We start from the raw sequence: 24482 nt of genomic DNA, 5'->3' as shown, positions 1-24482 counted from the left end.
CGAACACACTATGACCTGGATCCGTTTTTCTTGACTCGGTGGTGAATTGAATATCACTACTCAGCTTGAGATTGACTCGTGACTAGGGCTGGGCAAAATCGAGAACCTGAGTGATTCGATTCTGAATCACGTATTATTCTTCGAGTCGAGTATCATACATTATGACGTCATAACAGAATGTAATATGTCCAAGTTCAAATATGTACCTTTTATGCCACAGCAAAGGATATATTGTCTGTTATTCATCACATTAAAGATGCTGTCCCGTGGGACTGCGAAAACAATTGTACACGGGATTGAAACAGCTCAGCTTGAGCCGGACTAGAGTACCGGTGCGAGTAATGACGGACTTCGAGTATCTTCAACTGACTGCTATAAGTCCAGACCACAGACACAATAATATCCCCGTTACGATGTATTGTAGAATCAAGGTCAATCAGTCTGGTCCAATAACATAACGTTAAAAAATACGCTGGCAATACTCTGAGAAATTACAATAACATCAATTAGAATGTAAGAGCGATAAGACCACCCTGTTAACTGCGCGACGTTCTCAGACAAAAGAATGAACACGTACGCTCGATGCCTAGCCTCGTTCTGCGAGGTAGTCATGTGTAACGAACTGTAGAATACGGGCGGAAAGCCACCGTGACATAGCCGCCCCCGTGACGAAACGTAATTGCAAAGGCGGTTATCGGTGAGCCACAAAAAAATGAAGGAATGGTGGTTTCCAGCTTGACAATGGGGGAGTGAAGAAACATGTAAAACAAAAGCAATTGTACCGAACGCTGACACAGTGCCAGTAAGCGAAGTCAATGTACAAAGAAAAAAGCACAACATTGGCAAGTGGGGTGCGAGATTGGCAAGACACAAAGAGCATGCATAAAAGAGAGCAAAATCATTCAAGCTCAAGACGACACAACTTGCGGATGTCGCGACTATAAGTACCAGTGGGAGTACGCACAGTAACTTTTCGAACCAGCCCATGGCCATCCGGAAATGTTTGTTCAATGTTCAACTATGGCTTTCGGCCATTTACCACGGGGTACAGAGGAATCAGTCATGAGTTCCAGCCTGGGAATGCTTGGGGCATTCTTCGGCATGACTCTGGAGATTCCTCTGACGAAAGAAACGTGAACCTGTCCGTCAGGATCCTCAAAACGGATGTAACAAAATCAGAATAACCATGTGTGCTGGCATCAGCAAATGCATGGAGCTGAATATTCACTGGCGAGAAACCAGGCGGCTTGTAGCATCTGGGAAACGACAGCTTTTCGAGTTCTGGGAGTGAGTCGACCCATTTTTTCCATTTTGCTTTGAAACTATCGTCGATCGGTGTGTCCCAATCCAGGTCGTCACGAGATATTTTCTGTAGGAGCAGTCTTGCCGGTAACAGGAACGGGCTTAGATATCCGAAGGGAGTGTAGATCTGAGCGATCTGGCTGGCGATGCCTCTTCGAGTAAAAGGCTTAGGTTTGATGTTAGTGCGGGCGCAAAGTGAGTCCTCATTCATGTTCCAGATAATTCCCAACGTACGTTCGTTACCGGAATTTGTGAAGTCGAGATCCACCAGGTTGGCAGCACGGGCGTCTTCGGGAATCCACGACATGATCTCGGTCGTGCCGCTAGCAAATTTTGTAAGGTTGAAACCGTAGTGAGCGAAAAGTGTTCGCAGCTCTTCGATGACTTTGATCGAAGTTTCAAGGTCGTCTGATGGATGTAGTATGTCCTCGACATATGTGTTACATAAGATACAGTCAAGCGTAGGCTTGTCGGCACTGGTGCCGTTCAAAAGAACGATCTGACGAAGACAGAATTGAGCAACGCATGGTGAAGACGTGCTTCCGAAGACATGAGACGTCATCTGGTAATCCATCGCTTTTCCATCTAGTCTGCTGTCTTCAAACCAGAGGAAGCGTAGGCTATCAGAGTCTTCCGGATAGGTCTGAATTCTCGAGAACATCTGGGCGAGATCGGCAACCCAAGCGTACCTGCCCATACGAAAACGGCATGGTACTCCAATCAGAGAGGAGTTGACGTCAGGCCCGCTGGGCAGTTGGCTGTTCAAACTGATGCCCGAGAATTTGCGGCTCGCGTCGAATACGATTCGCATCTTCTGTTGTCGGGTGTGGAAATGGATGAGATAAAAACTCCTTTCGGATGAAGGAAGTAGGTCGGGCGGGACTACCCGTGCATAGCCTCGAGACAGGTATTCGTCGATTTTTTCTTTATACTTGCGAAACAACTCAGGATCTTTCTGGAATTTCAAGCGTTGGTTTTCGAGCGATCTCTCGGCAGCTCCATGATTATATGGAAGCTTCACTTCTTTCGTTCTCCATGGAAGACCGACTCGGAAACGGCCGTTCAATATGTGCGCGGTTTCTTTCATAGTCGACAGAGCTTGTTCGTCTTCGATCGAATTTTGCGATTCATAGGGATCAACCCAAACGTCCGAAAAATCAGCGTTACAATTAGAGCAAATTGGCAATTTTGGCGACTCATATTGGTTTAAAATGGTATTCTCGGCATGCACGAAATTCATATCGATAAAATTCACACTATTGGGCTTAAAGCCAGATTTGACAAGGGTGCGGTCGGCGCCAGCAAGGGACCAACCGAAAACCGAGAGCTCGGCACCGGGCAGACCATTTTTGGGCCTGATTTCTGTATTTGGGTACTGCATTAGGAAATCTTTTCCTATGACAAGGTCGACGTCATTCGTATCGGCAACCGGTATGTTAATATGACTGAGGTGATCACATTTAGAAATAGTATCAACATTCGGCTTATGATTTTGCACATCGGGAAAATGAGAAGTCGCGAGCACATTTTTTATATCGATAACTGTGCTTTGATCAAGGGCTTGCACAGTAAGAGAAATCACCTCTACCTCCCCTTCGAAAACGCCACCCGCGGTCGACGTTTCACAAACCATTCGATCACCCTGGATATTTAATTTTTTACGCAGGCGGTGTGTGCACAGAACATGACCACAGCCTGGGTCTAGGAATGCGTTGGTGACCACTCTAACATTTGAATCGGGGGAGGTGATTATAACCGGTACAACAGATAACCGCACGGGATTTACTTTCCCGTTTAGCCAAGATGACATCGTGTTGACGTCTGCGGTTATTTTATTTTGAAAACCCCCATGAAGTAGGGTGTGATGCGACGCTCCGCAGCCGCTGACGTAGCACTTGCGATCTGACTTGCACGTACGGGCTTCGTGCCCGTAGCCCAGGCAGTTGGCACATACCGGCTTTTCTTCTATATATTTCTTGCGTTCGGCTGGAGTCTTCTGGTGGAAGAGGTCACATTGGTAGAGCGGGTGCGAGTCGTCGCAGAGGTGACAGCGAGGCGTTGGCTTCGTATGTGAAGAGCTTTGTCTTGGTTCGTTAGTGACAGCGACGGGACGATCGACGGACGTTGCATTCATTTGCGTCTTTCGAGGTGGAAACTTGGTAGCTCTGGCGAACGGCATGCTCGACACGAATTTTCCAAGTCGAGTTCTTGACGTACCAGCTTGTCTACCAACGAAGGCGACAAAATCTTTAAACTGCGGCTCGTACCCGTTTTCCATCTTTTCTTCATACTTGCTAGAGAATTTTTGTATGAAGTGGCGGGGAAAACGCTTCATTATCGCGTCAGAGACTGCCGGTGCATTTACTTGGGCCATTGCGCCAAGTTGCGAGAGGATATGGTTTGCCGACCGAAGCTGATCATAGGCCCCAGCCAGTTCACGATTATCATTAGGGTTAACATCATCCCCATGCATCAATTCATCAATGAAAGCGTCAATAACATAGGAGTCTCGGCCAAAGCTATCATGTAGGACGTTACGGGCATGTAAGTATGCATCCTCGCCATACCGATTAGCACTGCAGCCAGCAAGTGCGGATTTAGCGTCGCCCGTACAGTACGATATCAGCTTGTTAAGCTTGGTACGGGCGTCGTGCCTTTCACTAGGATTGGCATTTATGGGTTCAAAAGCACTATCGAATTCGTTCATGAACCGGTAATAATCTCGCGGGTTGCCATCGAAACTGGCAATTGTAACAGTGTTGAGGTCCATGCTACGCTTCATGGAGCCTAACATGGAATTCACCGAGGCAAGATAGGGGTCGTTATTACAGTTCGCCGGGCTATCCGGTGTCATTAGGACGGAAGGACCGTAATCGCGCGGTTGATAAGGGCCAGGAGTGATACTACTGCGGTTATGTACGGGATTACTATAGCCAGAAAGCGCGAAATCTCCTTGCTCTCGATACCGGGGAATAGAATCGTCGTGCTCGGAAAACGAAAAACGGTCCGGGCGGCGGTAACTAGTCATTAATCGATTGCGAGAATGAGAGCGAAGATCGGTGTGCGCGTTCGGCACAGTACGAATATCGGCGGGTTGACCGCGAACATGAGAACTAAGATCAGTGTGCGCGTTCGGCACAGTACGAACATCGGCGGGTCGACCGCGAAAATGAGAACTAAGATCAGTGTGCGCGTTCGGCACAGTACGAATATCGGCGGAGTGGCCGCGAGGACGATGAATGAGATCATTGTGCATAGTAAACATGAAATCGTTTTGCCGACGATGAATATCGACGAGCGTATTACGAGGATAAGAAATATGTTCATTGACAAAACGTTCACCCTGCCACTGCGGAGTGCTTCGAGGGTCTGAACGAGTGGCCAGCCCAGCATCTAGACTACGCGAACAAACAGGCTGGGAATGTGAGCCTAGCTCCCTAGCCTGGTAACTATAGGTATCCGCTGCGAAACTGACGGACGGGCGACAGTTACGATTAGGGTTTTGAACTAGAGCATGCGCGACTTCTACCTTACTTGCTTGTGCGGTTGGCTGATGGTTGGTTGTCAACGATTGGGTTACCGCCGGCTCGTTAGCCAGTCTTTGCCCAGTACTACTGCCTGTTGCAGACGCTGGCGTTCCCCAGGGAAGGAACCACGATGCGTGAGTAGCAGCCAAATTCAAAGGTTCAGTACTCGCAGCAATGTTTTCTGTGTCGGAAATGATCGACCCTCGTGATCCGATAGAACCGGCAATTGATGCTTCTTCCTCGGCGGCTTCCAAGTTCGAGGTAGCTTCGAGAACCTCAAATCTACCTTCAAATTCGGCATCGATTGTAGCTCTTCTCTGTTCTTGTCTCAGTTTAATCCTCTCGAGTGCCAGTCTAGCGTTGCGGACTGTTGCTGGTGTTCTGGACGGCGTGACGGAATGAAGACTTGATGGTTTCTTCGAAGTTTGGGCATTAATGTAGTCGATGGTAACTTTGGAAGAAGAGTTCGTGCTTCCTTCTTGGTAGGATTTGTAGGCGTGACGTGCATTGACCTGTGCGCGTGAAGCTGTTGCGAGCAGCTTTTCTATTTGTGGTATCGAATCTCGAAGGGCGTGATCCTGTTCAACGCTTCTGATCAATCGGTCCAAGTCGGCGGCGACTTGAACGCAGAGTTCTTCTAGTTCGTCTCTGAACTTGACAACGTGTTTGATGGGCGAAGCATTATCGATAGAGGAAATGAAAGCACGCTCGACTTTCAGGAGAGCGGCGCTGGAATTTTCGAGGACCTGGTCGATATAGTGCTTGCTCCGGTACTGTTGATCAGCAGCTTGCAGTGTTGTATCCATATCGAGGTCAGTCAGCTCTCGTATTTTTCAACTTTTATGTCCCGTGGGACTGCGAAAACAATTGTACACGGGATTGAAACAGCTCAGCTAGAGCCGGACTAGAGTACCGGTGCGAGTAATGACGGACTTCGAGTATCTTCAACTGACTGCTATAAGTCCAGACCACAGACACAATAATATCCCCGTTACGATGTATTGTAGAATCAAGGTCAATCAGTCTGGTCCAATAACATAACGTTAAAAAATACGCTGGCAATACTCTGAGAAATTACAATAACATCAATTAGAATGTAAGAGCGATAAGACCACCCTGTTAACTGCGCGACGTTCTCAGACAAAAGAATGAACACGTGCGCTCGATGCCTAGCCTCGTTCTGCGAGGTAGTCATGTGTAACGAACTGTAGAATACGGGCGGAAAGCCACCGTGACAGATGCTTTGATATTTTTTCGACCATACCGATTTCATTGCACTTCGTGACAAGGTTATGGGATTATTATGACTTCGAAATGTGTTATTTCACGTAAGCTTTGTAGCTTTGTACTATGTTTCGTATGCTTGAATGCAGCCAATCAGTATTTCACGGCTTCCTCAGTGGAAACTAGCATCAAAACTATAATTCTCGTTGATAAATTAACTTTCCGTAGCGAGGAGCTTGTAATTTCAGTACTCGAAAATATCGTCTTTTACTACTCGACTCGAATCATTAAAATTAATATTCGATTCAGATTCGAGTACTCGAATCATTGTGCCCAGCCCTACTCGTGACTTGGTTCTGCTCTTGGCTGCGTGTTAGCGACATCTACCCGACAGGAGTTAAAGCCCTTTTGTTGTGATGAATCGAAGAAGCCGGAGATGGCCCCGTACCGCAGAAAATTTCGCAAATAAATCGTAATCACTCCACACCGATTACGCGGCATTGAAGAGCTATATGCGTATTTGTGAATTGGGGCTAAATGCCAGACACTGTACCACTGAAAACTGCGCGACGATCACGACGATTTAGCGACTTACGATCCTTTGATGTGGCAGCTGCCGCCAAACCCGTTTTCTGAACCTTCCTGTTTGCAGCCGAAGACGCGACTTATTTAAACATCTGCTCAAGGCATGACTCGCCTCTACTCTCTGATCATCTTCCCGAGATGACTATTAACGCTGAATCACAGACAATTTTATGACGTGACTTGTTTCCCGTCATTATTCCATCACTCAGACAATGTTCGATCCATAATATATTTCGCGGTAATAAAGAAACAAGTTGAACAAAAATTTGTACAAAAAAATACTGCTACCACAACTCGCACGAGATTGTTGTCTCGAAATCATGGAAGTTGGTGTCGATAAGAAAGTTATTTTCCATTCGCCTCATGCAGTTCGCAAGTACACGACAGACCTGAAGCATGGTAGAATTCGCCTTGATTTCTCAGCCTCATGGGATCTACCTCTTAGAGGCGAAGCAACAAGTCATTTATAGAACTGGGCACGATGATATGAGCATTAATTCTAGTGATTCGAGTCGAGTTTTTCTAGTTACGAAAACATGAACTCTATGCCATTAATTTAGCAACGAGAATTCTAGTTCTGATACTATTTCCCACTGTGGCAGCCTTGAAACCTCGCAGGTCGCAGCGTACGAAACATGTAGTACAACGCCACGCACGTTAGTGGAAATGACGTATCTGCGAAGTCGTGATAGACCCACCGTATTGTCACAAAGTGCAAGGAACAAGGTATGGTCGAAAAAATACCAAATTATCTTATGATGTAGAATTGGTGCTATATTCTTCGTGGTAGCTAAAGGGTGCGTATCTGAACTTTCCACATCTTTCATGCAATTAAGACTTCGGATTGAGTTCGTATCGAAGCGTTTACTAATTTCAGTATCGAATCGCTCAGGTACTCGATTTTTCCCATTTGGCAGCGGCTAATAATATAACATCATTTTACAGTGGTGTTGTGACATGAAAATTGCATTCCAAAACAGAAAAAGAAATCAATGAAGGGGATGCACGTGACAATCATTTTGTAGAAAAAGGGAAACACGATATTGCGCTATTCACTGTTGACATTTGCACTGTGCATTGTGGCGTCGCTGTGACGTCAGCTACACCCCAGCAGTCTTCCTCGCTCTGACTTCACCCGCGACTTTGCCTTGCGCCGTTGTCGCAATTCCAGAAGCAATTCAAGCCTTTCCCGCTTTATGGGGGTTCTCCCTCGGCTCCTGTGTGTCACGTAGGTTTCTGGCAAGTGAAAAGCCGGGTGTTGCCTTTGTCACCGTGCTCGCACACGAGGCCCTCCTCGCATTCGCACATTTGGAAGCGGTCCACGTTTCTGCGGTTTTTTCGGCGCGGTCGTGCGCAAATCTGGAAAAGGAATGCGCAAATTAGCCAACCGTAAAGTTTTCTTCTAATCTACATATAGAGGTGAGCTTTTTAATCGTTTTCATCCAAGAAGCCACCCGAAAAAGTGTTTATTTTTCGCATTTTCACTCAAAAAGGCGTTTTTTGCATTTCCCCAGATAGAGTGATTTTCAGACCTGCGCAAACTATACCGTGCAATCTGTATAGTTAGATTCTTTACGGCCCACTAACTACTGTTATTTTTATAGTATTTCAAGTTCTATTTCTTGTTGTTGATTTGGCACTTCCACATTTCCACCGGAAGACGTGTAATCGACAATCGTGTAGTTCGCTGATTTTCGCCTTAACGTATGATGCAAATCAGGCAAACACATCTTCAGGTACGAATTCCACTTTCACACCCCTCCGATGGGTAAAAATGAGTCAATTACACCAATCCTTATGGATATATATATATCCCAGGGGTGTATAGTGGGTTCTGTTTAGGTGGAACACTCCAGAAATCCCAAAAAGCATATTTTTCCACCTGAAAGTGGTGTTTACATGATTTTCAGCCTTTCTATAGTGAAAATATGATAAATTCACCTATTTTCAACCCATGTAGGTGCAATGCGTATTGTACTGTACTTACATCTCCTTCCTTTTTCATAGGCTTGCAAATCTTCATGTTGTGATGCCGCGCGCAGCAGTGTCCCACCGGGCACTCCAGAGTACGGATACATTTTTCCCGTCCTGCAGAGGTCAAATTAACTGTTATAAAGAAGTGTTGAAAATGGTCGCGGTTAGAGCTCAAGTAGAAGTAGAAGCATCGATTTACAAGAAAGTAAAAGGCGAGTATATTCTAAGCTTATAGTTTTGCCTCAGAAACTGAAAACTATCAAGTAGATGTAGAATAGGGCTGTTCAAATTTTATTGGCTAGATGGCTACTTGATGAAATTGTTGCCTAAAAAACACTGCACACCAATTTTGGCTATAGAAGCAAAGCTATATAAGAAGAGAGTTTTGAATTTATTTAATAAAAATATATATTGAAATTGTTAATGAAATTATAAATTTGTCTGAAAAAACGATGCACAAAAAATTTGGCCCAATTTCAACCTGTAGAAGCGAAATTATTGATGTTGAAAATTTGGGATTTCAAATCATAGCGTTTACGGTGAGTAGATCCATAATAAATATTTAAAGAATTTGCCACCGTAAATACTATTTTCACAAATCCGAAAATTTGCGCTCCAACAATTTTGCGCTTCAACTGGACGGAATTGAGTCAAAATTGGTGCTTTTTTTGGGGGCAGCGCGTCACAATTTTATCAAGTACCCGGTAAAATTTGACAAATAAGATATTTTTGAACAGAAAATCATAACCACTTGAGGAAGCATTCCGAGTAGCTAAATCTACTTGAAGTACTTCGTTGTTGCTGTTATATGACGCCACGATCGCTCAAAACGCGCGCGCGTAAAGCGTCGAAACCGCATTGCGTCGGTAATGAGTGTGGATGCAATTACATTACGTACATTCAGGAAATTGGTGGCAAATTGCCCTCAGTCGGCGAGATCTGTCGCGTTTTAAGAGGGATATTTCGCTAATCTCCTGACAGATAATAATTTTAAAGGAACGAGATCAAAGCTGATAGGGGATGACATGTCTCGCGTGGAAGATGGTAATTATACATTGGGCTTTAAAATTGTAGCACGTGCGTCAAGCGACGGGCCATTGATTAGAACATCTAAACATCGGGCTGCCGGCGCAAAATATTTGTCGGCGCTCTCTTTCATGTTGAGGACAGAGTGCTAAAAGTAAGCAAGAAAAATATGGAGTCGCTTTATTGCCGCCCTTTGATCTAACCATTCATGTAGCGCGCTCGGTAAACAATGTTCTCAAATAGATTTAGGACGGAACAGGTGTAGTTTTCCGATGACATGCCCAATATACTGCAGATTCCATTGTGCACGGGAACGGTTTTTGGCAATGTTTTCGCGACCGCATCAAAGTCGCAGGCCGCTGGTGATTTTAAGAAGCCTGTGACGTCATACGCGAGGTGACAATCGCGTTTGCTGTACAAATAACAAGCCGAATACAAACACATTTTGATCTTAAGAACTGATGGTAGATTTTAGGCTGTCGAATGACGTGACTAGCTTTGTACTGCATGTTTCGTGATGCTGTGATACGACCAATCGAGGTTTACAACCTTTCATGATGGTTAATAGTATTTAAACCATTATTTTCGTTCGTATATTTAGCTCTTAGTGACAAGGAGCGTATAATTTCAGAACTGGAAAAATTCATTTCTCACTATACGCTACTCGAATCATTAGAATTAACACTCGAGTCCGGTTCGAGTTTCCGACAGAGTTGAATCTCACCTGGTGTTAACGGATTTGTGATGTTGATAGGTGGGGGTTTCTTGGTCGACTTGGGGCTCTTTCTGCAGCCCTTTTTGCGCCCCTTGCCTTTTCTTTTACATTTCTTCCTTCTCCTACTCTTTGTCTTTCGGCGCCTTTTTGTTTTCTTCCGTCCCCTCCTGCAGCTGTCAGGACTCGACGGGTCGCATTTCTGTGAAACAGGAAAAGTTTTATTCACGATCTAACTCTCAAACTTATCGACATTTCATTTTGTAACTCTCCAAAGTAGAGACGAATGTTATATTTATACTATAGTTTGTGCCAACAGACGTTCCTGTGTAACCTAAAAATAGTAAATTGAGTTTAACCCCATCTGTTCGCCTCGATTTTTCGAATTAACGTGCCGGCGATGTCATATTTGGTGATGCGGTTGTTGATATACAATGTTCTTTCAAATAATTTTCTAGTTGCTGACGATTACCCCTGACGAGTGTCAGCCAAAATATATTGCGGTTCACTTCAATATGAATATACTATACAATTGTATATTGAGGTTCTGTAGGCCAAGAAGCTCTACAAAGATATCATTCAATTGAACACCAAAGTAGAGAGCTGTTGGGTCCCAAAACAGCTGGAGTTTTCGGAAGTTGTAGGCGGTCACAAAGGCGCTGATAATCGCCACTTTTTAGCGCTCACAAAAGACGCACCTGCGGACACACTCGTCAGAATTATCTCCCTTATCGCCCAGGACTGTTGTGACATCACTACATGCCGGCCGCAGACACGCGAATCATAGAGGAAACCGAGTTGAGATGGGAAGATTTTGATTGTTTTTCTTTCTGCTCGAGTGCAGATGAAAGGCTGGTGGCGCGCGCGACACGCTTATCGTGTTTTCAGCCCCAAAAACCATTTCAAAGTAACGGAAAAGGCGTTTTAAAAGGTGTTGTGGCTCGGATATTATGAAAAGCCTTCAGAACATAACGGCTGTGTGCTTATGCCGAATACTTCGGTTCGGTTTCGTGTCCGGTTAAGGAAACGCAAACCATTATCTGCATACCGCGGTGTTGATAGCGCGAGAAATTAAAACAACCTGACATCACAATCCAGTCGCGAAGTGACATCACAAAGACAAAGCAAAAACAGTAAAACGTTGACTTTTCCTTCGTTAAAATGTCTGGCGCCGAAAAGAATAAGGTTGCCACAACAACATAAAGTAGTTTGATGATATTTTGTGCGTTTCCAAAATGGATTTCCTGCTACAAAGGCTCTCTGATATAGTTGCTGACGATTACCCCTGTCGAGTGTCAGCCATGAAATTTAGGTTTTTTTTCAATATGAATTTGAATATGCTATTCAATGAATGTTGAAGTTCTGTTCGTCCACGAAGCTCTACAAGATTCTATAGTAGTATAGGCTCATCTATGAATGCCATTTTTCTTAATTTTAGTCCGTGGTGCACAAGAGTTTGGGGGTTAAAACTTCAATATACAATTGAATGATATATTCATATTGAAATAAACCCGAATATTTTCGGTTGACATTCGTCAGGGGTAATCGTCAGCAACTAATAAAGAATAGGAAAGAACAGTTGATGAGTGCCACTCTGAACGTTTGATAAATCATAATTATACAAAGATTTGATCTCCAAAGACTCGTTTTGATTGTGAGGCAATCATGCACAACATTTCGATTATGGGTTGACAATCGTATTTCTTTTGGTCAACCTAGAGTCGTCCTAAACTGTCTCGGGCTTAGCGGTGATTTATTAACGTCGGGAAAATCTTTTGAAACCCTAACTATTCATCTCAAATTACCGCAAAATATAAACATTCTTGAAATTTTAAGCCGCGTTTTTTCGCTTCTATCCCGAGAAACATCAATTTATTTTTTCAAAAATGATGAATGAGGTTAGAATATTTACCGACTCTCTATTCGACAGAAATTAATATTCACGTAACATGCAAATTCGTCGAATTGATATTCAGCGAATCTTTTGCAAGCGAGCCTAACTCTGTTTCAGGGATTAAACGCGGCTTAAGGCCAGATCAAGCCCCGGTCGCCGCATATTCGATCATTCTTGTTTTGTCACTCTCACATACCTAACGCGATGACACGGCGCGCCAAATCTTGACGTTTTCAATGATTACGCATGGCGTTTACGTTATGTCATAATCGAAAAAGAGGGTGACACCGAAAATTGGATCCGTGTTTACCTGGAAAATATCAAAATTCGCTCGTATTGACACCTATTTTCGGTATTTCAGAAATAACACCGTTTCAAGGTACTCTTTGAGGTACAGAACTTCAACATATTGAAAAATGTATACGTATTGAAATACACTCAAATATTATCGGCTGACACTCGTCAGGGGTAATTGTATGCAGCCAGTAGAGAGGTAAAAAGAACTTTGTATATCAACAATCGTCTAACCAAGTTTGCCAGTGATACTGATTATAGCAATGTGAAGTTTGTTGATATACAATGTTTAATGTTTGAAGATATTCTTGGTGCGGTAAAGAACCTCAATATACAGTTGAATAATATATTGATATTGAAATAAACCCGAATATTTTCGACTGAAATTGAAGAAAATTCTATATCAACAATCCCATCACCAAATATGATATGTTTTACTGTTAGCAGTGAAACATAAAAAGTATAAATATCAACATTCCTCGCATCTTGCAAAGTCCGTTGGACTGACATCTCGCGTAACATCAACGATATCAATCTCTAAGCCGCGACACTTGTTACAAAACAACGTTGTTTATCGCTAATCCAGTTAGTGATGTCACACAGACTCGCTTTCCCGCGGTTTGTTTGAGACGAAAAGTTTAATCCGACTCGAACGATATGCATGTTGAAAAATTTTTCGAAGGCGTTATTTGAGCAGATGTTACACAGAAGTATTCTTTTGATCATCCCAAGGCAGTTTGTTAAGCAGACTAATCCAATCAAAAGGGCGCCAATTTATTTCTCGATCAAGGAAGGAAAGGCGCATTTCGAAACGGCTTTTAGTCAAGTTGTAATTATCGGTCGGCAATAAAGCCAGTCGACCTCGCAGTGAAAGAAACAAGCCTTCCAATTCCGGTCGGAAGGTCTGATTTTTACATTCTTTTGGTGAATAGCTGGAGTTTTGCGGTTCGCGTCTTTTGTCAACGAATTTGCCGGATCGCAATCGGCCGAATTTAATCGGCGGGTTGTAGATTGCGTGAAGAATAAGTTGAATGAATGCCAGCGTCTCAAACTATTTCTTTCGAGGCACTGGATGAGTCGCTATATCGCAATTTAAAAGTGAGTTCACGTATCCACTGTTCACGGAATGCACTTAACGTCACGTGGTGATACGATTACTGATATACAATGTTCTTTTCAATTCTCTACTATTTGCTGACGGTTACCCTGACGAGTGTCAACCGAAAATATTCGGGTTTATGTCAGTGTGAATATATTATCCAATGGTATATCGAAGTTCTGTACCTCCAAGAAGCTATCCAGCGAAATAGGTATGGTCATTGGTCAATCATATTTGAAATTATATTTAATGTGATGTAGATCTGGCATTATATTGTCTGTGTTCGCATAAATGGTACATATCCGAACTTTCCATATCGTTCACACAGTTATACTGTGACTAAAGAGAGACAATTTTTTGTTCAGCAACCTCCGTATCATGTCGTCACTCAACACGCTTTGACGGATCACAACCGGCAGAAGCGCGGACTTAATTAAATTCCGCCGAAAGTCGACCATTTCAGCCGCGCGCCTTTGAAGTTCGATTTCGCGCGTTTGCATGGAAATCTCATAGATACTCAAAGTCGCAAAACCCTTTGAAATAATCGATGAATCGACAGCGAAATCGGCGTATCCAGTCCGGAATAGAACCCGGAAAAGTGCTTAGTCGAGATTACTCGTGTAATGCGTTAATTAACACCAAAATCGTCCTACAGATCACAATATTCTAGCCGGAAAACGGGAACAGCTGCGCCTCTCCGTCGAGCGATTCGTGCCACAGATGTTTCCTTTCACGGAAAGCCTCTATATCAAATATATCCGATAATCCAAAGAGAATTGCATCGCTTTACATGTATCCGACTTTTAACACGACCGTAACAAAATGACGTAAATTGAGTCGAAATTTAGATACAATCGCACCTCAGCGGTTCTTGGAGGTACAGAATTTCAATACACAATTGAATAATATATTCATATTCAAATAACCACATATTGTCGGCTGACACTCGTCAATGTCAATGGTTTTCATCAGTAACAGAGAATTTGATATAACATTGTCATGCTTTTCAAACGCTGTACCTCATCTCAACACTCATTCCGATATCGACTCATTCGAAGACACTCGGACGCGTCATCCCGTGTTTTTCACAATATTATTTCTTGAATCATTGCGAGCGAATTCGGCGATTAGCGTATTTTCATTTGATAAGGCCGCCCGATAACCTCGCGCGTTGCCGCCAGAAACATTGCGATACGTCACAATGGCATTTTATTGAACTCCGCGGGGAATCGGACGCGCGCGAAACGATTATTTATCCAGACTGTTCGGCTTGTAATCGCGTCTAATCAGGCGAGGAGATAAAATATTTCCGCCTTTCAAATCCACCGAATGTTTATTTTTCTGGATTGTACATCAACATCGTTTTCCACTACAATCACTTATGGGGAATAATTCGAGATATCTTCGACCCGGGAAGCAGGTGCAGTTGACTAGTCAGGTCGCTCTAATTTCCAGTTCAAATATGACCATATTCTTTCCAAAACTAGTTGCTAACGATTACCCCCCGATTGTCGAAAATATAATCGGGTTTATTTCACGCGAACAAATTCCAAGAAGCTCTTCAAATATGGCAGAATGTTTTGGCGTCGACTCAACACTCCCTGCCATTTTTCTGTCTTCTACTAGAAATACATGGGAATTTCACACTGTGATGGTTTACATCTATGCCGCGTTATGACTTGCTCTGACAACTTAGTGTTACTACTGAGGCAGTACAAATTTATTTTCAATTATCTAGTATGGCATATACGCTTGGAGGTACAGAACTCCAATATAAAATTGAGTAATATATTGATATCGATACAAATCCGAACATTTTCGGCTGTCAGACTCAGGGGTAATCGTCAGCAACTAATAGAGGATTAAAAAGAAATTTGTGTCAACTATAGTCTAGTCTATATGTTAGTCGCGTTTGTGACTTCGCAGCAGTCCTCTATGCATTAATTGACGTGTCCCAAATCCGACATTATATTAATCCTGAGCGTATGAACGATTCTCGTATTAGCTATAGTAGCTTTAATCAAAACACACATTTATTAATATAACTCTAAGACTTTTCTGGCGCCGCTTTCAATAGTTATCGCCACACTAAAGCGATTCAAACAGATTCAATAATAATCCCACTATATGACACAGTATGACTAGTTATAATACCTGTACTATTGCAATGAATGTCGTTATGAAAGCAGAGAAACGACATATTCGTGCCCCAAAGTTTTAGTCGCCATCAAGAAAAGCCTCTCCCCGCAAAGGATTTCGGGCGAAATGTTGCCATTTTTCTTGTCAAAAGCAATTTACGCTCAAATTAACCTTTGGACCTATTTCTTTACACTTCGTCAGTCGCCTTATCATAATACGGGGGCGAAATTCGACCCCGTCCCGCGCAAGCTATAAAAACGCGTCTTTTTGAGGTAAAACGACCCAAATCGGGGTTTACGGACCACCAAGATGGAGAATACAAACAAATCAATTCTAGATTGAACGGCTTTCGGCTTTTGTCACAAACATACGAAAACTAACCTTTTTTCTGGCAGATCTGCCACGTTTTACTCTCGATAAGTGCGCGGAATCGAACTTTGGTGACGTCACGGATCGTAGTAAGATTTCTGAAGACTCCATCTGTTCGTCGTCCGCATTTTCGTCTTCGTCGATAGCTATCGATATTTTTTGCTTTGTCACTAAATTACTCCCAGTTGATAGTCCGTGTTCTCTGTGATCCTGTTCGTCTGTCTGTGTGTTGTTCGATGCTGTGCTTAGTCCGCCGATTGTATTAGCGTGGACGTTTTGGATCACTAGCAGAATTGTGACTTGTTTTACAAGATTCATATCTGCTGTTACTATGGCGACGTTAAGCTTTGAATAGAAAAAATAGTTTTAAATAGTTTTAAATTCAATGCACAATGGAATAGTATATTCATATTGAAATAACCCCGAATATCTTCCGCAGGGGTAATCGTCAACGACTAGTAGAGAATCGAAAATAACTTTGCATATCAACAAACGTATTACCAAGATTAGCAGTGAGCAAACTGTCAATAATGTGACATAGATCATATACGCGTAAAAATTGTTGAAATGTTGCTATAAAATTGACTATTGAAGGTACAGAAATTCCATATACAAGTGAATAATATATTTGTATTGAAATAAGACCGAATATTTTCGAAAGGGTAAGGGTAATCGTCAGCAACTAGCATACAATTCAAAAGAACTTTATATATTGAGAGCGGTATGACTTTTGAATCGCCATACAAATATATTGTGAACAGATGTCGCGTATTCAAAAGGAAGGTATTAACGCGCATCTGCTCGTAACTTTGGCTCTCACGCACGCTATCAATATGGAAGATTCACTAACCACTAACCAGAGATGAGCAAAGATTTAGAGTTAAAAATACCGGATTTAGTGATTTTGGCCGGATTCGTATCGGATTTAAGATTAGTTCGTGCCAAGAAAAGGAGTTTGTGTGTAATTTAAAATGTGTGTAATTTAAAAATAGTACATCGAGCTTAAGCCATCTGTTACTCGAATTTTTATGCCGGTTACGTCATATTTGTTGATGTAAAAAGTTATTTTCAATACTCCGCTAGCTGCTGACCATTAACCCTGACCATTGACATAATGTATTGCATACTGAATTTCTACTCCCACAGAATCTTCGATTTAAGATGAATTTGATGATGGATTCAGATTTGAACTGGGACACGAAATTTTTCATTTTCACGCGACTCTTTGGTCATATTCGAGCCATTAATAGACTTGGACTTGGATCCAAAATTAATGAAGATATCAAATACGCTCATCGCTGGCGAACGCCGCATACCGGGGCTGTCTTACGAACGCCCCGACTGTCGGCACTCCTTTGATCGCGATTTACCCAACCCCCTTACACAAAAAGCGTTCATTGTTCGGTCACAGTTCACGGGCCGACAACTTTAATCGCGGCCTTCAAAACATCTCCGCCTAAAACAACATGAGGTCACGCTCGACTGGACATTATCCACGGTTCAAAGATTTCATATTCTGATCCGGGACAGAGATGAGTATTGATTCTGATTAGAAATAAACAGATTTTGTGATTTTCCCGGATTTAGATCAGATTATTTTGAAGCTGGATTTCGATTTGGACTGGGACACAGAATTTCTAAACAATTTAAACTTTCGTGCGACTTTTGAACAATTTGAAAACACATTCATATTGAAATAAACCCGAATATTTTCAGCAGCTAGCAGAAGTTTCAAACTAACCTTGTACATCAAGATATTACGCCAATGAATTCATATTATTTGTTGGTAGGAGTGTATAGGTAGATGTATAAGTTCTGTAGAATTCTCTGCTAGTTAATTGCTCACAATCATCCGCGACTAAAGTCAGCCGAAAATAGTCGACTATATTCCAACACCAGTACATTATTCAGTTGTATGTTGAAGTTTTGTACTTCCAAGAGCAATTTTGAACAAATTTAACAAATGACAGGACCTGGAATTCGACACGACACAAAGTTAAGTGTAGATTTAGACCGCGAGTATAGAATCTAAAATCCGGAAAAGGACTTCGATTTTAAACTATTAACGCTGCTCATCTGTGATCCATTGGATCCTATACCCGGCGATCGCGTCACCGTTGACGCATCGTAATTAAGGGGATTAAGGAAATAGGGAATCGAAAATTCATGGGTGGTGTCGATAAGGGCGAGCTGTAGGGCTGGACGCGATCAAAGGCCTCCAAAACCAACACAAGCTTCATATCTCATTCGCTTCCTCTCGGCAAACACTCGCGCGATAGCGCCTCGGTTTGAAATATTATCACCGCCGGGAATGCGTTCTTAATGACGTGATGAACACCGCCATCGGAACGTCACTAGTGCGATCTCATTCTTGGAACGTTACAGGTAAGCAGACTGCGAATCTACAGGTGTATTCAGCATATCTCCAGTATATCGTAGGCGTGGATCACGTAAATTCCATTTTCAAGTGGGAAAATTATGCTTTCACATCCTTCTAATGGGTGAAAATGAATTAAAAACACCAATTCTTAACGATATGTGTATCCCATGGGTATAGCGGAGTTAGTTGGGGGTGTACAAGAAAACAGCACTCACTATACATCCCTAGTAGTATACAATAAGGAATGGTGTGTTCGAATATATTTAATCCATCGGGATGGTATGAAATCACATTTTACAACCTGAAACCGAGGTGATTTTACACCTTACGCTAGGGTAAAAATTGGCTAAACGCACTATTTTAGTTTACAGTGTAATCACTCAACGTTTACGCTATTTTTACACCCGAAATTATGACGTCATCAAAGCAACGAGCAACGGATCGATCGATACCCGACTTAACTTTCTAACGCCATAAAAAAGCCTGCGCCGAAACATCAAAGTTTTCGGTTCAAAGGGTTAAAAGCTCTCTCGTAAAATCGTGTCGCGTACGCGCCGTTGAAACTATTTACGTGTGATGGATTTTGGGTGGATTTAGACTATATTACGGACTAAACACGGTTCGCCTGTGTTTGTTTTGATTGCAAACGGCCGGGCTTAAAATTTTGTTTGAAAGCAGTTACATTTTCAGCGTCACGCCTTAATTGAAGGGTGAATCTGTGTGGGGTAAGGCAGGGAGACGCCTCGTTTCTATGGTGACGAGATCTGTGCCTCTATGGACACGTGGAACACACAAAAGTTTGCGTCAAAACAGAAAATATTTACCCCGAAACAGAAGGATTCTCGAGATAACAATATGAATCTATTGAAGTTCTGTACCTCCAAGAAGCTATTGAAAGATCTCATGATATTTAAAGGAAGGTCAATTCACAGACACAATCGCGCAATCAGGACCTCATTTGTATATTAGTTTTAGATATCACACAACGGTTTAGCAACGCCACAGTGCCTTATAAATCCAAAACATACGGCGTTTAATAGAGCTTGATCGGTTGTTGCATCGAAGTCAATAAAACCAAAGTTCAACAGAATCCAATGCGTGTTTGCGGTTTAGGATTATAGGATCATTTGTGAGCGGGATGATGGGATCTGTTTTCGATTGTCAGAGGCTAGTTGATTGCTCCCTTTGAAGTACACGGCGCGGTTCCTTAATCTACGCGATTAGTCCTTGAGACGACACGAATCCTTATCTGGTCCGTTTTTAGCGTCAATCGATCTCGAGTTACCGCGACTAACTCAGGGCTGGAATTTTAAAAGTTCGAAAGTCCGTAAATCATTGCTTCTAAAACAGTCGAAGACGATGCTTTCGTCAGCCCTCAATATTACCGGACTTCGTTCTGACATATCAACCTCGCTTATCGACACATGCGTCATTTTCCTCACTAGTTGTTTTGCGCTGTCCCTTATTTCTTTGCATCCAGTGTGTATGCCTCTTATTTACATCGCCTAGGACCAGGTGGGTGTTTGATTTCAAAGACTATTCCAAGTCGTTTCGACAGCTTCCTATCTTTCCACCGTATCGCGGTCTTGTGGTGTTTTGAAATTATGATATTATAAATATGCAACACTAAACTTTGAAGCGACTATTGAAGGTACCATTGAATAATATATTCATTCAGAAATGAACCCGAATATTTTGGACCGATAATCTTCAGCGAATAGTAGAGAATTGGAAAGAACATCGTAGAATATATTGATATTGAAATAAACCCGAAGATTTTCGGTTGACACTCGTTAGGGGTAATCGACAGGAAGAACATTGGATATCAACAATCGTATCACCAAATACCTCAGTACCTCCGAGAAGCTGTATTAAAGAACATTGCACCAACTGAAGTCGACGATGTCAACTCATATTTAGCTAATCTTCTGGTCCTCGTATCTATTCTGAATAACCCCTCTTTGAAAATCCTGACTGGAAATACAGGGCTAATAACCTGGAAAAAGTGATGTAGTAGCTGAATTTTTAGCGCGATATCTAAAAAACAACCTGCTCGACATCATTTCACTATTTCGGACCATCCAGAGCGGCTCGATCCCGGCAAGTCGTCTGGAGAGGTACGCACGGCCGCAAAAGCCAAACGCCATCTTCGTCTTCCACCGGACTATTTCTTTCTTTATGTCTTACCGCCTTTTTCCCGTTTCTCTCGTTTGAGGACATCAAAGCCCCTTTGATCTGCCCGGTTTAGAACCGGCAATAACGGCTATGCAGGGAAACGCTATTAAGATAAGTACATGTTGAGCTGTGCTCGCGAGTTGACTAAAGTAGCAATTTCGGTGAACTTGACTGCGAACGCGATAATTGCGGGTTCAACGTTTTCTGCTCGGACGGAAATTCTGTGAGTTACAATTCAAGTGATAATTGCTAATATGGATTAGGGACGCTTGATAGAATGGGACAATGAATTTTCAATCATTCGTGTGTATAGTAAAGGCGGTTCTTCGCCATGAATGGTGCTTGCTGCGATTAGGACTTGCCAAAATCGAGTATATAGATATACCTGAGGGATTAGCGTCAAGACACACCGATGATGTGGAAGATATGTGCGTTTTATGCAACCACAAAGAATATAATGCTAGTTCCACACCACAATAACGAATATTTTTGACCATATCTATTTCCTGCACTCTGTGACAAAGCTGTGGGTTGATTACGATTTCACATATATGTCATTATACTAGCGTGCGTAGCTTTCTACTATACATGTTTAGTATGCTACGATACGACCAACCGACGTTAACAGCCTTCCAAATGGTGTTGAAACTATCATTAGAATCAACACTCGATTCGAGCTGGAGGATTCGAATCATTGCGCTCAACGCTTGTCATGAGCTCAGCTTCATACGCTGTGACGTGATATCATCACCCGGTATCAGTCACTCTTTCCGAAAGCCAACATCACAATGCACGAAAGATATCTAATTTCTCCCCTTAATCAATTAGCCTGTCAAGGCACAATGAGGTGACTAACCATGTTTGTATGCAATCAAAGCGACAGAAATAAATCATTATGACGCGATCGAGCATTCGTGTGGGATTGTATATATACTTTAGGTGCTGTGTGGAGAAAAGAGCGGGCGGTCCCCAATGGTGACTTCCGGTCCGGGTTCGAAATAATGGCTTGATATGTTCGCGCGCCAAGTTTGAGCCACGAGACTTGCTGATTTGTGACAGAAGATGCGGTTACTCTCAACTGCCAAACAAGCTTAGAATTATATTTATAGCCACACACTATTATCTAACTACGCAAAGACTAGGAAATTGAATTAAATTACGAATAAAAAAATAAAGCCAACTCAAGTCCACTTCGTATTAAATCACTGTTCACTGTTCAGTCTTCATTTAGGGCTCTTCAAAAATGGCTTTTTTTCTCAAATCGTACTGGCTACTTGATAAAATTGTGAGGTTACCTAATTTAAGCCTACACACCAAATTTTGTTCAATTCCAACCATTGCTACAGGAGAAGAAAGTTTATATTTATTATATAAAAATAAATAACAAATATTCTGAAAATTTTCTGTTCACCCCATGAAAGTGTTAGGTTGTCTATAGAAACGATGTTCACCAAATTTGGTTCAATTTCAACTAGTGGAAGCGGAGCTACTGCCGTCGAAAAATTTGGATTATGAATAAAATAGTATTTACGGTGACCAATTCTTCAATTATTTATTGTAGTGGTGTAAATACCGTAAATACTATTTTATTCAAATCCAAATTTTTCGACGGCAATAACTCCGCTTCCACTGGTTGGAATTGAACAACATTTTGCGCTTAAATTAGTAACCTAACAATTTTATCACGAAGCCAGTACGATTTGAGAAAAAAAGTCATTTTTGAAGAGCCCTACTGTTCATTCTCGCACCGAGTTTGAGTTCTTTCGCGCCATACAGTATATACTGTAGCATTTTCAGGAAAAGCAGACATTAAATTAGAATCAAAATGAGAGGATAGAAACATTCCACGGATTAGAATTTGAATACCGTCATTTCGCTCTTATGAATCAAATTAGACAAGTCTGCAATCTGCATACATGGGCGGCCTATATAATTCAGGATGTTGCAAAAACATGGGATTAACTTTGTACGCTGTTGCGAAGATCATCACCCATTCACCCCTTGTGGGTTCCACATTTAGCATTCAGCATATTCCTGCCCCACAATGAAACCGATCTAATTACGTTCAAATCTATTTTCTGCGAGGAAGTTCACGTTGCAATATGACACCCGACACGATTTAATCTCGGATTGGAGATCGCAAATTGGATTACATGGGTTTTGTTACGAAAACGGGTGCACTGTTACGCGTTTAAGTCCTCGGTAACTGTACTGATGCCGCTACTTGACTGTGGGTCGCGCTAATGGATCTCGTTTTAACTTTCAGAAATATGTACATAGAAATGTGTTTTTTTTCGGCCTGAGGATCCTTCTCGCCTAAAACTGAATATCTTGATGTTTTTTTATTTCCTGTTTTCTTTGCCCTTTTCATTTTATTTTATCTAATTGGAAAGTCGATATATATATATATCACGTGTTATTGCAGTGAGTGGGCGCAAAAGTATGCGAAACGCAGTAATTGGGTCCGCGTGCATATCGGTCCGCCCGGATCTAGCTGCCGTAACATTCCAATATTGTCAGCAGACTTGTACAAACTACTGAATTTTCAAAATGCGCAACTAGTACTAGAACTGGAACTACTCACTTTTTAAAACTCGCAACTACAACTAAAACTAGAACTAGAACTATACTCACTTTTCAAAACTCGCAACTAGAACTACAACTAGAACTAGAGCTATAAACACTTTTCAAAACTCGCGATTATAGAGCTAAAACTAGAACTAGAAATAATCTCTTTTCAAAATTCGGAACTAGAACTATACAATTGGAAATGGTGACATTTAAAACTAACTATAAGTAAAACACAACTAACTATAGATTCAATTACGAACCAACTCTCTGATAAATATTTTTTCGGGATTGGGTCTGATTTGCACGTGAACAGTAGTACAAGTTAAAAATGGGAAGGATTTGGACCCCCCAAGGTCACCCCGTGGCTACGCCACTCTTAGTAGTGATGATTCTGAGTTAGCAATGGCTGCGAGAACATCGCACAACATAACATGCACCGGTATTACGAATCACCCCAAACGACGGCACGTGTCTTCTCGTTGTTAGACAACTTTGTTTTAATGAACAACTGGAACTAGAGCTACTGACTTTTCAAAATCCGAAACTAGAACTAGAACTACTCACAAACACAATATTTATGTAAGTTGAATGTCGACAATGGTATAGTTTGCACATTATGTACAAGTGTGATTGTCAGGAGGTTTAGAGTCGAATGATAAGACGAAGTATAAATTGCGTCAGCGGCTATACGAGAGTCACAAAAGATCTCCCACCCACCATCTGGCAAAGTATACTCGCCGCACAAATTTCAAAGGCGCCAACCAACGCCAAAGCTAAGCGTCGCCCGCCCTCAAAATGGCTCGGGATTTATTACATCACACGCAAACTTCACAGGCAATAATGCGCGCCTGCTCTGTTTACCAAACTATCTAATTGTATACAATATTGCTACGATAACTCAGACCATCAAAGCGCCGAATTTATCATCACTCAAACAACCGCTTCTACAAACAAGACAGCCTTTCAGTGCGATCAAGAACCGGCTTGATTGCTGAAAAGCTTTTCCATGAAAATTAACGTTCTTTATTGACAGGAAAAGTAACTCACCTTCTTGGGGGTCTATCGCACAAGTAGGTGCTTTCTGTCAATCGGTATCGCGCGGAAATATGTCCCGATACTCGAATTCCAAGTCTTCGCGAGGCATTCCGTGGACTTATACGGCGCCTTAATCTCTAAAAACTAGGAACCGGCCGTTCAAATATTAGCTATCG

General features: G+C 42.2%; 1 protein-coding gene across 1 annotated transcript; it reads right to left on the bottom strand.

Moving 5' to 3' along the window:
- Positions 1–6853: 6853 nt before the first annotated feature.
- LOC145458891 (uncharacterized) lies at positions 6854–24434 on the bottom strand. Its single transcript, XM_080337390.1, has 5 exons — positions 24319–24434; positions 16158–16490; positions 10363–10552; positions 8626–8726; positions 6854–7997 (listed from the first exon to the last, which is right to left on the bottom strand). The coding sequence occupies exons 2-5, from the start codon at positions 16461–16463 to the stop codon at positions 7863–7865; spliced, it is 732 nt and encodes a 243-aa protein (XP_080193516.1). The 5' UTR covers positions 16464–16490; positions 24319–24434; the 3' UTR covers positions 6854–7862.
- Positions 24435–24482: the final 48 nt, after the last annotated feature.

This window comes from Botryllus schlosseri, chromosome 16 (assembly GCF_051294905.1).
Source record: "Botryllus schlosseri isolate E-star chromosome 16, Bs_hap1, whole genome shotgun sequence".
NCBI lineage: Eukaryota > Metazoa > Chordata > Ascidiacea > Stolidobranchia > Styelidae > Botryllus > Botryllus schlosseri.
The sequence above is the reverse complement of the archived record's forward strand: the minus strand, read 5'-3'. Positions and strand labels throughout refer to the sequence as shown.

Excerpts from the sequence above, each read along its gene's own strand:
- LOC145458891 (XM_080337390.1), bottom strand. The coding sequence starts at position 16,463 with ATGAATCTTGTAAAACAAGTCACAATTCTGCTAGTGATCCAAAACGTC. Across the intron at positions 10,553-16,157 it reads GCAGATCTGCCAGAAAAAAG|AAATGCGACCCGTCGAGTCC; the intron begins GTTAGTTTTCGT and ends CCTGTTTCACAG. Across the intron at positions 7,998-8,625 it reads CTATGAAAAAGGAAGGAGAT|ATTTGCGCACGACCGCGCCG; the intron begins GTAAGTACAGTA and ends TTCCTTTTCCAG.